The sequence below is a fragment of the Myiozetetes cayanensis genome, unplaced genomic scaffold (genome assembly GCF_022539395.1).
Source record: "Myiozetetes cayanensis isolate MyiCay16 unplaced genomic scaffold, myiCay2020 scf2-11, whole genome shotgun sequence".
NCBI classification, from domain to species: Eukaryota; Metazoa; Chordata; class Aves; order Passeriformes; family Tyrannidae; genus Myiozetetes; species Myiozetetes cayanensis.
Genome location: NW_026087411.1, coordinates 13034786 through 13049944, shown reverse-complemented (window position 1 = coordinate 13049944; position 15159 = coordinate 13034786). Strand labels below are relative to the sequence as shown.

Sequence of the window (15159 nt, the reverse complement as noted above, 5' to 3'; positions counted from 1 at the left end):
TAAAACAGTATTTTCCTTTTTTGCAGGGATGAAGAGGATAGTACAGAAAGGATTTGTGGGGTGTCTTAGTGATGTATTTTTGAAAAAGTGCATACTCCCTATGAAAACTGGGAATCTTTGAATTGGGAGTATGCTGAAGAGCAGAACAATGTCTATCATGTTTGGGAAGGATGCCCCATTGTCCTCTCAGAAGGAGCACATTTTCTTGGCCGAGGTAGTTTCCTGTTCTGTTGCACTATCCAAGTATGTTCTTGAGATATAAAAGGTGATCATATTAAAAGTATTGCAGTGACCTGCGTTTCAAAGCATTTTACTTATAGAGGTTTATTTTCAAATGGTTTAAAATTTGGTCTCTGGGTTTAAAGAAGGTTGCTGCATGAAAGAGGAATTGCAGTCACAGACAGGTAGTGCTGCTGTAACTGTATGCAGATTTGATGTGCCTGTAAAAGGTGAAGGTTCACTTTTGTAGAGGCATAAAAGATGCCTACAAGGTACCAAAAAATTGCCAGGTAAAAAAATGAGGCTATTGTACCAGTTTGGTTTCTTGCAGTGTGTTGTCAAGAACCGTCCTTTACAAGGCTGAGTGATAAAGTTGTAAAAACTATAATCTTGACACCCAAGTTCTTGACATCAAAGTAGAAAGTAGCATCTAAATTTTTACTTTTGTTTTCCTGAAACTATTTATTTGTGGATTTGATTAGCTTATGTATGCACTCACTCTCTTTACAGGGTTCCTGGAATTACATTCAGGTATTTTCAGTGGTGGAATGGAATTTGAGATCTCATTCAAATTCAGAACAGATCAACTGAATGGATTGCTTCTGTTTGTTTACAATAAAGATGGCCCAGATTATCTTGCAGTGAGTTCAAAAATACAAATAACTATATTCAGACATGACTTGTGAGTTTTGTCTACTAAAACCAAACTAGAACTTAAAGAAATTTCAAACTGTAAATTATTTTTTGTGTTTTACTAGTTTTGAAATGCTTTGTACAGTAAAGTGTAAGGGGAGCAAAATACTCCAAGAGATGATCAATTAAGTTACCTGTTTTATTTATATCATAAGTAAGAAAGATATCAATATATGAAACATAGAATTATTGTCTTTACTGAATTAGAAGAGAGAATAAAAAATACATATTAAAAGTGTTCACCTCATTCCTAGGCAAGTATAGAGTTACCATTTTCCCAGTTCTCACAGTAGAACAAAATCAAGTAAATTGCAAATCAAAAAGTTCATGATGGAAATTGTCCAGTCTCCTAATAAAGCTTTCCCTTTAAGGTACATGTATTTTTTTATAATCCGTAAGATTTTTTCATTTGATTCTGAAACATATAGACAGAAATTAGTGGTCCTCCTTAATCCCATCTCATCCCTGTCATGGTTTTCCCAACACTGCAAAATACAAATCCTGTATTAGGCAAATTTGTGAGATACTGCTTATGAAGTTTCCTTTTGGTGTCTGTTAAATAAGATTGTTTATACTCAGAATTACTTGTGCTTCCATAATTTCCAGTATTTTTTTTTAATTTTAATGTGTTTAGTGTTTCAAATTCTTTTAATAGCTGCATGGCTCTGGATTTTGATATTTTTCTTTCCTCAAGGATTCTGAATGTAATTAGACTGTAGTCACCGTTGCTTAGTACTAATTATAGCTAGTACTTGCACCAACCAGTAGCTGTTACAGAGGATGGAAAAAAAATACTTTTACAGTTTGTCCAGGAAGCAATAACTTATTTTTAGAGATTTTTGAAAGTATTGTTATTCTTTATGACTCAGTCTGCCCTTTCTGCTCTATTATTGAATTTAATTTATTTATTTATTTCTCATTATGCAGCTGTTTTGCTAATGGCTGTCATGTCACAACCTGTTTTATTGCATGGCATTGTATCTAATGGGCCTTTTCTTTTAAACTTGTGACCTAAAACATATAAATGTATTTTTCTCCTTTTCAGGTCAACTCTAACTTACTCTATATTTTCTTTTTATACTACTGGCTTTTCCAGCAGATCATTTTTTCCTAGGTTTTGAATTCTGCTAGACTGGTTTGCTTCCTCTTTTTGAAGCAACCTTAGTTAAAAAATTACAATGAGTTCCAATAACAAGTCTTACTAATTACAGTTATTACATTATTTTTGCCCTCAAGTAATGACCAAGATCACAAGCTAATAGCATAAGATGTTATATGTACGCTACTGTTCCACCCTAAAAAAGAGTTGTATTTGTGTAATTCACAGCACAGGGGCACTATTTATGTTAACAGTATTCACTGGTTTCTTCTGGAGATTCTGGTAGTATGTGATCCTTATTTCCTCTCTCTTTCTCTGTGTAAGACTACCAGAAACATGAGAAAATAGATTCTGACTATAAAGAAAGGGGACTTACTAAATTCAAAGTGGAGTCAAAAGCACAAAATAGTTAGACAAAATAATTTCCTTTTCTACTCATACAAAAATCATCCAGATTTTGGCAGCTTCAAATTTTTACAATTTTCAACTCTGATAATTGTGATTGGATAATTTTCTTAGAATTTGTCGTAAATCAAGCAATTTTTTTTTATGTCACTTTAATCCTGACCTCAACATCTCCATAGCCTTAAAATGAGGAATTTTAGAGAGGATGAGTATATGTATGCATGCTTTTCCAACCCTTGCAGCTTTGTGTTCTGCACATACATAATGATGACAGAAGGTTTTTCTGTACACTTGAGCTCACAAAAAAAGGTTAATAGAAAGTGAAAATGAGGTGTGTAGCATGTTGCGCATGAGCTGCGATGTCTTTGTTAGGAGCTTTGGTCAGGAGACACTTGCACAGCAAAACAGATTATAAGCTATACCACTTATCCCAAGTGCCATTGTAAGATGGTATTCCCTGACCTTTTCCTTTTGCATAGGTCACAGCTCTCTTATTAGCTTTATAGTTTGGGAATGATGGCTAGTCTGATACCGAACAGCCAAAGACTCTGTCTTGTCTTCTACCCAAGACGAAATGATGTCCTAGAAAGGTGCATAAAGGTCACTTCTTTCATGCCTTCCATGCCCTGAGAATTAACTCAAGCCAGATAGGTCAATCTGATTATCTTTGGATCCAGGCATAATAATTGCAGGCAAACTGTGACCAGATACACTAGTATGAATTACTAGCTCTCACTCTGGCATGTGTTTCCTCATGAGTTTATGTGATTAAAAGAATCCGTGACTGCTGATAAAGTTTGCATTACTTGTTTTGATGCTGGCCACTTCAACAGCAGCAAAAGCCTAAGCACTGCCAGTGTGCAGCAGTGGTACTGGCTCCCAAGACACTGTAGCTGATGATTTGCTTCTGCAAAGGAATTAAAAAAGTCTTGAAAGAACTTTTTCCAGAGAATTCCACATCTGAATAGTTGCATGAAGTAAAATAACCAGTGTTCAAGAACTCTTTTCAGAGTGACTGATTCTGAGGAGGCTGTTAAGGGGTCTGTGTTTGGGCCTCTGCTCTCTGGCTGACAGGTCTGAACTGGGCTAGATTTTGAACTGGAATGAACATCAGCATGAACTTTCCCTTTCAAAGGACTCACAGACTGCCTGTCCTTGACAAGGTTTTTAAAGTCCATTGCTTTTCTCTCCTGGTGTTCCTGAATCTCAGGAAGGCTTCCCAACTCAGGGGACATAGAGCCATGATCACTCTTCTAGTTCTACATTGGTTGAGACCATTCTGGATGGCAGGTTTAACAAAGTGTCATTCAGGCTCTAATGCAGCCCCTATCCTATGTGAATGGTTTCCCAGAGCTATATCTGCAGATTTCTTTCATCTTCAAAATCACATGTTTATAAGCAGATTGAGTGTGGCAGAGACTGGCTCCTGCAGAAAAGTACAATACAGAACTAAAAAAATATCATTTAAGTTGAAGGGACCTTAGGAGTAATTTATTGCTAATCTTTGCTAAAAGCAGGACCAATTTATGTTTGAGAAGGTTGCTCCATGCATTTTCTGTTTGGGTATTTTGCATCTCTCTACAGATAGATGGTCCACAGCCTGTTCTAATCTTTGACCATCCTCATTGCTATAGGAAAAAAAATCCCAAACAAAGAAACCAACCCTGATCTCTTACTGTTTCTCTCATTGCAACTTGTCTTTTACCTCTCATCCTTTCATATTGAGCCTCTGAGAAGAGACTGGGTCTGTCTTCTCTGCATCTTCCCATAAGGCAGTTGAACAGTTAAGTTCTCTTCCCTTTTAAGACTGAACAAACCCTGTTCTTTCAGCTTCAACTCATACTTCAGGTACTCCAACCACTGACCAACTTGGTGCCTTTCCACTGGATTCACTCTGGTATGCTGCAATATCTTTCATATACCAGAGACTCCACAACTGGGTACAGTTGTCCAGGTCTTATACATGATAGAGGGGAAGAATTGTCTCCTTGGAACTGGTGCCTGCCTCATTTCTAATGTAGCCCACTGCATGTTGGTTTTCATTGTTTTGAGGGTACATTGGTGGCCAATGTTCAGTATTTTCTTCAAAGCTACTTTATATGTCTAGAATACCAGTGACAGCCCTCTTAGCTGTCACCAGCAACCTTGATGAGAGTACACCCCATCCTATTGCCCAGGTCATTAATAAAATTTTTAATCAGAGTTGGCCCCTGCATCAGTCTTGGAGAGAGACCACAACCTGCTAGTGCAACTATGGAAGCTCTTCTTGCCCCTCAGATCTTCCAGTTTTAGGCTAAGCTTTGGTTTTCCTAATTCCAAATTTAAATGCTAAGGTATATCAAAATAAGAATTCTGTACATAGAGAAAAGCATGAATGAAATTTTGTAGCTCAAACTGAGCAAGCATGCTTTTAAGAATTAAACTGGAAACTGCTTATGTTTAGAGCTGTGATGTAACACTCCTGTTGAGAGACGGCAACTGAGATGTCTGCAGAATAAGATGATCCTCATGCATTTTTGGTTTAAAGTACTAATGTATTAAAGTACTAATATATTTTCCAAGGACAGATTAGAAATCAAGCATGTTTTTTAAAGTGGTCCCAGAATTTTATCTAAAGTGAACAGTTAGTCTGTTGTTTTTCTAAACCTATACTCAGATCTATGCAGGACTTTGTGCTTTTTTATCTTCACCATGCAGAACAGTTGAAACTGAGCAGTGGTCCCCTATCTTTGTCTTCACTTGGGCATTCTAAATGTCAGTCCAGGTCAACACAAAAAGCACAAGCATTATTCACTGCCTGCTTTAAAACTATGCCAGGATGAGTAAATTGGAAGAGAGTTGTGCTGAGTAGTGACCCCGTGTCAAGCACTGTGCCCTCTCTCTGGCTTCCAGGTCTGGCAGGCCTGCTGGCATACCACGGTACTAATGCATCTGGAATGCTTTCTTCACACCAGAACAGTGTGCTCCATATTAATTCTTATCACTGAAGAAAAGCAGTGACTTGTCCAATGGACACATTTTTTCAAGCTATGCTCATCAACATTGATGCCATGATCAATCCTTCACCTGTATTGTAGAGTCCTTAGCTATAAATGGCTCTAAACTCATGGAAATAGGAAAAGTTGCAGTCCCAAAGAAAGAAATAAACAAAATCCCACTGTCTCATGAGCAAGAAGTCAGTGTGCACTTGGGATAGGACCTGCATTGCCTGTGTCACTGCAAGTACAGAGTTCTTTCATCAGTTGGAGTTCCTGTTAAGGAAATACAATCTAATTATGAACACTGCAATGCTAATATTATCAGTAAACTAAATATGTCAGTTTGTCAATAATGGTGATAAGAATTTATATTAAATCTGTAGTTTTTATTTCACTTAATAAGGTTTTGGCATAGAAACAGTAATGCCTTTTTGTGGATATATTCATATTTTTCAACCACCAGTTCATCCCCTAAGTGTCTAGTGCTTTATATGTGCCAATTTACAGTCTCAACCCACTTGTGTTCCATTCCGTTAGAAAAAGAGTCTTAGAGTAAAGCATCTGGAGACTTCTGCAGTGAAATATTTAAGTAAAATGTATTTCTATTAGAGAATTGGCACATTAATCTCAAAAAGCACATACAAAACCAATTATTTTCTTACAAGATGTAGAAGAATAAGGATGAAATGTATGAATGTAAGAATCAATGTATACTGGAAAAATTTGAAATTGAGTTCACCAGCCAATTAAAAAGACCTTAATCAGGTCTGACATTTCATTTCCTTATTATCTTGTTACATTCTTCTAAAAAATGAATCAACAGATAAAATACTGTTTTCTCATTCTCAAAAAAAGCAAAACAGTCCTGATTCATTGTCTTTTCTTTTTAGTTGCATTAATGCCGAAGTCTGTTGTCAAAAAATCAAAATATATTTTCCTACATTCTGAATTAACTGATTCACTCACTGTATTTAGCATGCTTCGTTTAAACAGTATTAATCTGAAGATAAAAATTTCTTGTTCATTGATCTTGTGCACAACTCCCTTGATTATGTTTTTTAAAATAAATTTCTGTCGTTGTGTATTTGATGTCTCTTTCAAAATACTTTTTTCTCTTTGAAAATATATAGATTGAACTGAAAAGTGGAATATTAAACATCTTTTTAAAAGCTGGCATTGTCTTCACACAAGTGGATCTCTGGTTGGGACTGTCTTATTGTGATGGAAAGTGGAATGAAGTCACCGTGAGCAAGGAGGGCTCTGTGATTTCAACAAGTATGAATGAACTGAGGGAGCAGGCGCTTGAGCCCCGTGTTCAGCAGCTGAAAGTAAACTCGCCCGTCTACATAGGAGGAATCCCACCTGAGATTCAGAATTTTTATAAAGAGCTGGGCTTAGCACAAGGTAAGATGACACCAAGAACATTTGTTTTCAAAAACTGGTGTCATGCACAAGGTGGACATTTTGCTGCTGATAGTGTAAATTCATGAACATTTAACATGTATTTTTCTTTCCACCCATTGTTGCTTTAACAAACCAGTCATCCCTACCTATTTAGCTTTATTGAGTCCTGATCCTTTTGCAAAGCTGTAGAAATTCTTCCAACCCAGTGATATCTAAAGCAATCTAACTGCTAGGAGGGGAACTGGACAGTAGCAAATGGTAAAATGAGATGCCCAACCAGATGATCTCAAATCTTCATCAGAGAAAGCCAGTTCAGATAAACTTGTTTTACTTGATCAGCTTGTGTCACTTGCAGATCTGGAATACAAAACCAGTTGGAAAACAGTAAACATAGCTTAAATCACTGTAGTGGCTGGATACTGCCACATGGAAGAATAGCTGAGAGGGTTTTAGGCCATTTTTAGGCAATAGTGATTCTCACCCAAAAAATTAAGTGAATATAAACCCCTGAATTTGGATTTTGGCTACAATTTCTGTGACATTTTTCTGGTTATCAGAAAGAGGGGACATGATCATATTTTTAGCCATCATTGCGACCCTTCTGTTCTGAACAGGCCAAATTTGTAGGGAAAAGAGAGAAGCATTAATTGCAGCCTGATACTAGCGACCTCCACAAAAGATCTACTGTAGGAAAGGTAGCCGAAAGCATCTACTAAACTGGCTCTGTTTGGATGTGTTTTTTCATTAGTTGTGAAACTATTCATCAGTCATGGTATATTTTTCAGATACTGTGAACAAATCAGTAGCAGTCAGTAAGTGATTAGTGGGGAATCTAGTAAGTGGCTTTGAATGCATGAACTCACACTCAGTGTGTGCATCAAGTAATCTCTCCAGAACTGTATGGAAACCTCGTGGTTTCACAGCTATAGAGTAGTTTGAATCAAATCCATGCACTGGCATTCACAGATATTTCAATAATACAGTGTTCTTCCAGCTCTAAGTATCACATGTAATATAATCTTCCTTCAGGTTCTGTGTGCATAATATTTATGGCCCGAAAGAGCTAGCCAGTCATACCCTGTCAGTGTTGCCTTGTAGCAGATGGTATAGCCTCGTGAGTGGATGCATTCACAACTCCTGCAGCAAAGAGATCTGTGAACAAAGAATCTAGGGCAACATAGCATCTAAAGTGAATGTCTGAAGTGCATACCGAGGCACATCAATAAACATTACTTTTCCACCAAACCTCCTCAGCACGCTGCAAAATAAGATGGCGGCTGGGAGTTTGTACTTAGGGTGTCTAAAGATAAAAATATTCTCATGTGTTCCTAAATGTAGTTTTAGGTAAACAAGATTAGAAATTATAGCTTAAAACATAGTTTTATTTAGGACTACAGTGATCCAATAGTAAGATAACAGAATATGGAGACCTTCTGATTTAGGTAAGGTTTTCTCAATCACTGGCTGCTTGGTAGTTAATTTTGAATAAAGGAATGTTGTTTTGCTCACAGCAAATAAGGGATAAATATCCTTCTCCTCCCACCTCACCTTCATGTCAGTTACATCTTTAATTTAAGAAATTTCAACTAAAGTCTGTGGGCGTTTGCATGACCCATGATATGCCCTCTTGAGAGTTCAAGAGGCAGGTACCTTGCAGGAAAGTTTGTGAGAATTTGTAGTCTTTACTCATTCTGCAGCTACTTGGGAATAAACAAGATTACTTGGCTGACATCAGTCAGAAATCTTCAAATAGTGATGAATGTAGCTAAAAAGATATTAAAAATAATGTATTAAAATAGCCTATACAGTGTGCATCTCACTGAAAATTAAGCAGCTTTTCATTTTGTCTTGTGATTAGGATGCCCGTGCAGACTGGGACTAATTCTTTCCTCTGCCACAGACTAAGAAACTGAGCAGGTCACTGTAGAGTAGGAATTGAGGTTAAATTAGGGTGTATTTATGCTAAGGAGCAGTTTGGCTGAATTCCTAGCATTGTGGAAAGAGAAAGTGTTTTAGAGGCTGAGTCAAAATGGATGTCCACCTTCAGTACCCATGCTTGCATGATGTAAGGGCATTAGATTATCAGCTGAGGTGGCTAAGTACAAATACTACTCAATAAAAGTACATAATATATAAATACAGTGCTTTCACGAAACTAAAGAGTAGCACTGATCAGTGGGAGGTGGATTTTTAATTTACAAAGTTAATTCTTAAATGAATTGAAGTTTTCAGTTTGGTTACTGTTTACTTTGGGTTTATTTTAAGCACCAGTCGCTACTCAGATTTGAGAACTATTTTATATCAATTTATTGATTTTCAGTAAATATAGAGATTTTAACAACTGCATCCTGAATTTTATAGTACTGTTTTAACTGCAAATGACTAATTTAACATATTTGTAATGTTGATAGGAATGTTACACACATGGACACACAGAAATATATGTATCTATAGAAATAAACATAAAATGATGCTTCTTAAATTTTTTTATCATAAAGAAATAGTTTAGGGTTATGGTTCTAGAGGATGTTTGTAAACAGCATACCAGTTACATCCCCATCATAAAAAACTGAAATAACTCCATCTGATCTCCTGAAGTTAATTGTATTTTTAATTTAGATATTTTTCTCAGTTTGAGAGAGCATCTTTATTAACAAAATATTAGAAAACAGCAGAAAGCTGATTTTAAAAGTCAGAATCACTTTTCTGGTAAAATTTTTGAAGTGAGAAGTGACAGGAGAGAAAACTGAAAGCTATTTTCTTGTGGGATGGAATTGCTAAGAGTGAAAGTGTAGACCAGTAAGGCAGGAACTTACCAGCTTAGTATCTTGAAAGTGTAGGCAGAATGTCATGTTGGAAGTCAACCTATTCACATTGAAGTCTTTAATGCTGAAAATATAGAATTGAAAGGAACAAAAGTGTTTCTTAATGACTGAAGCTCTTTATGTGGTACTAATCCCTTACTGTTTGCTAGGTTTCGGTGGTTGCATGAAGGATGTTAAATTTACACGAGGTGCTGTCGTTAACTTGGCATCTGTGTCCAGCAGTGCTGTCAGAGTCAATCTGGACGGATGCCTATCAACTGACAGTGCTGTTAACTGCAGGGGAAATGACTCCATCCTAGTGTACCGAGGAAAAGAGCAGAGTGTTTATGAGCGTGGTCTACAACCATTTACAGGTAGCACATTGGTTCTTTAAAAAAAATATGTCATTTTAATTTCATTTTTTGTTAATGTATTACTGTGTTCAGTGTTTTTTTAGTATCTTTTAATCTTTTGCCTCCTCTATACTTCTCCATGTCCTTTGAAGAATACCTCTATAGGGTGGTTGCCTCAAATGAAGGAGGATCAGTATCTAGTGAATGGACCCATGTTCGTACAAGAGAATCAGGTAAATATAATTTTAAGTTTTACTTACTCTCATTTTTCATAGGCTATCTAATGCCAGGTTGAAGGTGTTCAAGAACGGTCTGGACACAATTCTGTGCAACCTACTCTAGCATGACCCTGCTTGAGCAGGGAGGTTGGACCACATGACCCGCTGTGGTCTCTTCCAACCTTACCCATTCTGTGACTTTGTGGAGACAATCCCACCACGACTTTGAGTAGTGCTCGTTGCATGGTATTTCTGAAGGAGCAAAACTGCTTAATGCTTTGAACAGATACCAAACTCCAGTCACCAGCTATATGAAGTGCTCAGGCAAATATTTTCATATCATAATTCAAGATATTTTCCAAATATGTATTGGATAATGTCATTATGTGAGAGGAAAGGATGTAATTGGACTGCATTAACTGAGTAAGAGCAGCCATCCATGTAGTTGTACTCGTATGTGCACATCTAACCTCATGTTACATGAGTAGGCTGGAGTAAGTAAAGCTGCATTTTCCTATGTATAACTTAATGATACAAAATCAGGTATAGAGGACAGTGATACTGGGATAGCAGGCACAAGGTGTGGAAATAGGAGGCCTTGTGGTTGCTAGGGACAAGAAGGTCTTGTGAAAGTTGTTTTTTTTTTTTAAATGACCCGCACATGAATATGCTTTTCAGTGCTGCTGAATGAGGATTCTTTTAACAAGTAGCCCATAGATTGTGTCTGAAAATGTGGGAATATATACTACAAAAGCAGCATGTGGCTTGTGGAGAAGGTTTCAAAGTAGGAACATAATATCTGCTGAACATTAAAGATCAAATTTTTCATATGTCTTATGAAGAAAATGAAAAAAACTTTTCCTCTTCTGCTAATTGTTTTTGCAAACTTTATCAAGCAAGTTTTTGAAGGTTTACAGTTCTTTGTATTTTGTTTAACAAACTTTCCCTCTTCCTTAAATTGAAGCCTAATTGCATTCCAACAAGGCTGAGAATTCTTTTGATAGAAGTTATTCAGTGTATGATCATAAAACATTATGTGATGCTTGTATAAATATTGGACTGTCATTATTTTGTGTGCCACCCAGAAGGCACAATATATATGCATATTTTCATATTAACTGTCTGACAACTGTAAGGTTTGCCACAAATTTATGTTTGCAAGCTGACCACAGCATTGAGCAGTCTGTGTTCCCTGGGGTTGGAGAATAATTGCACTATTTAATTATTTTTGAGTTGGTTTTGTTATATCCCTTATGAGAAGACCATCTGCTGTACAGTACCTTACCTTACCTTGTGATATACTTCATAACTAATAAAATCAAGATATTACCGTAGTAATGGAAACTTTCTCAGATATCACGATTTTACTTCACACAAGAATCACAACTTCCAGGTATTTTTGTACTTTCCATGCTGGTACCCTTCTTATAAAAAACAAGGCTGAATTCATATTTAATGAAACTAAAAAATAAAATTACCAAAAAATAGGTTATTTAATGGTGAGAAAAGTGAATGATTATCAGCAGGGCTAGGGAGTCCACATGCATTTATGGCAAACTCATCATCCATCATCCTGCCATAGTGCTCCTTGGGTCTTTCCTTTGCATCCCTTGTGCAGTCATCTGTGATGAAGCTGTTACTGGCCAGACCTTTACTTGGTATAGTAATAGCTAAGAAATAGTTAAAGGTTATAGGAAATGGAATGATTTCTTTTTATTAGCAACTGTATGCATATATAATCTTGGTTTTCTGTTCCTTAAAACATTTTAATTTTCCTTTTTCTTTTTTCCTTTTTTTCTTTTTATATTATGCTGTGGTCAGAAGCAAAAGATTTTGCAAAATGGCCTTAAAAATCACTGCTTTACCCAGGAGAAGTGCATGGCATTGTGGAAATAGGAAAATAAATCAAAGAGCTTTAATTTTTTGAAGGACTTCTGTAAATGAGAATGCAAAATTTAGAGATGTGTTATGATTATGACATTCTGTCATTTAGATACGCAAATGATAAATATCAAAACTCTTCTCTGTTGCAGTACTGTCTTCCTTCATTCACTTGTATTATTATAATGCCTGAGCTTGTTAGCTACATGCAATCCACCTCCTCTCTTTGTGAGTGATGCTTAAATATGTTTGATACATGAAATGTTTTTGGAAAATTGCAACAAGACAAGAAGGAATGTTATGTAGATGGAGTTTTGATGGTTTTGAAATATAGCTTAAACTGAATAGCTCAAGATGTGCAGTCATATTAAATCAATGCTGAAAAGTTACAACTCTAATAAATTGTATTTATGCTAATGGTTGAGTCTGATTTACTGCAGCCATTAAAAGTGAAGAATAGGGGCAATAGTCTCCTTAGAACTGCCATTTTCTCTATTTTCTATTTTATCCTTCTACAGTTCCACAAAATGTGCCAACTCCCTCAAGAGTTCACAGTATAAATGGTTACAGCATTGAGGTCACCTGGGACAAACCAGCTGGGGTCATAGGTGTAATTGAGAAGTACATTTTGAAAGCATATGAAGCGGATGGTCCCAGTGTACCCATCACTAGTGCTGAGCTTGCTGACGCTGGTATGCTCACAGGTAAATGCTGTTAAGTACCATTTTTTAGGCATATCTAATAACACAGGATGCTTATACCTCCTTTTGGTGATCTGTAAATAATTACTTGTCTATTTTTGTGTATACACAGTACAGATAACATTTGGAAGGATAATTATTTGTGTCAGCCTCCTCATAGCAATGTACTCATTTCAAAGAACAATAGAAATTAAAACCAACACAAATACTAAAAAGCTGTTCCCAAACTATTTATGATCTGGGCAGGAGGAATGCTTTTTTGAATTTGCTTGGTTTTGCTTAGTATGTGTGATCTTTTTTTCCTCCTTCACTGTTGTTCCATCCCGTTCACCTAAATTAACTCTGAATGTGGGTCCCATAGGGTACTATTTGACCTAATGTATGAAAGCAATTGATCTACCTGCCTAATTTTGATCATATAAACCTAACTCATTTCAGTGGGAACTAGCATGCATGTGTGTTAATCAGGTGCTGTGGTTGATACCACTGGGTTGTAGAGGTAGGTTATTATGGAATGAAGGAATTCAGGGCTTTGAGTTTATGGGGTTTGTTTGCTGTTTAGCTGTGGGTTGTGGACAGAAGCTATAAGGAACCATTATGTGAGATGTTTTCTGGAGTCTAGGTCTTTTTACCCATAGGAGGCAGATTTTTTAGGAAGAAATGTTGGATTCTTTCTGCTACATAGAGAACATTTTGGAACATTTCTTCCTGTCAAGATAACATGGATCTGGCTTTCTGCTCTCTGTTAACAAACTGCCTTTGCTTGCTGCTACAAGGGAACAAAGTACGTTACAGACAAGAATCTGGATTATGTTATATGGTGACTAGATGGGGCAATAGTACAAAATCTTATTTTCATTGTAACAAATTGTGACCTATACATTTGTTTTTATAATCTCTAACATCAATTATTTAATCCATAAACAATGGATTAAACAATTACAATTACAACAATTACAAAAGTGGTAACAATGTAATGCTCAAAGCTGTTGCTTTGGTTTGACTCAGGTTTTGGCATTACAGTAGTCTTGGAAAATCTGTTAACTCAGGCAGTGTATTAGTGCTGCTCTCCTGAAGCCCAGGTAATAGTTTTTATGTAAGTATATATGGTTTGTGTTGTTTCTCTGCCATGACCACACATTTTCAAGAGAAACCTTGCATGTATTTTATTTTCTTCAGTTTGAAATATCTTGACTGTTTGTGAGTAATGAACTTGCATACTACATGGGCTTTCTATCCTTACTGTGATTTCTTTGATGACCTTGTTGATTTCAGTATTCTTTATTTATGCTACAAGGTAATACAAATTGTATTAGTAAAATTTATAGACCATAGTAGAAACATATGTATTAGATAGGTTATTCACAGCTAAAAGTCAGAACAAAAATGTTGTTTAAATTTGTTGGTGTTGTGCCATGATTATTATGTGTCAGGGTTATGAAAAAGTCTATACCAGCCTGGACAGGTAAGAGGTTATCTACATGCAGCTAACAGGAGGTAGAAGAAGAAGATATACCTTTATATTAAATGGAGACAGTAAGTGGATCTTGGTTCTTTACTCTATTACAGCAGATAGCTGTTGAATAATGGAAAATAAAAGAATGGAATCATAGAATACCAGGTTGGAAGGGAGCTCAAGAATCATTTTGTGCAACCTTTCTTGGCAAACCCATGGTCTAGAAAAGATGACCCAGTGCCCTGTCCAGCTGAATCTTAAAAGTGTCCAGTGTTGGGGAATCCACCACTTCCTGGGGACATTATTCCAATGGCTGATTGTGCTCATTTTGAAAATTTTTCCTCTTTGTCCAACTGGAATCTCTCAAGGAGTAACTTGTATTTATTACCTTGTCTTTTCCACATGACTCCTTGTAAAAAGGGAGTCTCCCTCTTCTTTGTAACCACTGTTTAAATACTGGAACATGGTGATAAGGTCTCCCCTGAACCTTCTTTTCTCAAGGCTGAACAAACCCAGTTTTCTCTCACCCTTTCTTCACATGGCAGGCTTCACAATCCTTTTATCATATTTGCAGCCCTTTTCTGGCCCCTCTCCAGCCTGTCCACATCTTTTTTTGCACAGTGGGAACCAAAACTGAACACAGTGTTCCAGGTGTGGCCTGACAAACATGGGATAATAACTTCTTTATCTCTCCTGGTGATGCCTTTCTTGATGCAGCATCCTGCTGGCTTTGTTTGCCACAGCAGCATGCTGTCCACTCACATGACACAAAGAACTTAAGAATGGCTGTATTCAAATCTTGGTCTCTGACAATGTCAGATTATAGATGCTTAGGAAGAAAATGTAAGAAATGTAAGAGTGAGTGTTTCTGTTGATGTAAATTTGGCTGTTTGGCTGTGGAATTCCTTGGCTGAAAGCTGCATCTGGACCATTATGCTTAATGTACTA

General features: G+C 36.6%; 1 protein-coding gene across 1 annotated transcript in view; it reads left to right on the top strand.

Moving 5' to 3' along the window:
• Positions 1-15159, top strand: part of USH2A (usherin) — a 378573-nt gene that overhangs the window by 140287 nt on the left and 223127 nt on the right. The window contains 7 exon segments of the mRNA XM_050315138.1: positions 27-86; positions 89-214; positions 730-860; positions 6525-6798; positions 9773-9976; positions 10108-10188; positions 12573-12758. Of these exon segments, the coding sequence (XP_050171095.1) occupies positions 27-86; positions 89-214; positions 730-860; positions 6525-6798; positions 9773-9976; positions 10108-10188; positions 12573-12758 (1062 nt within the window).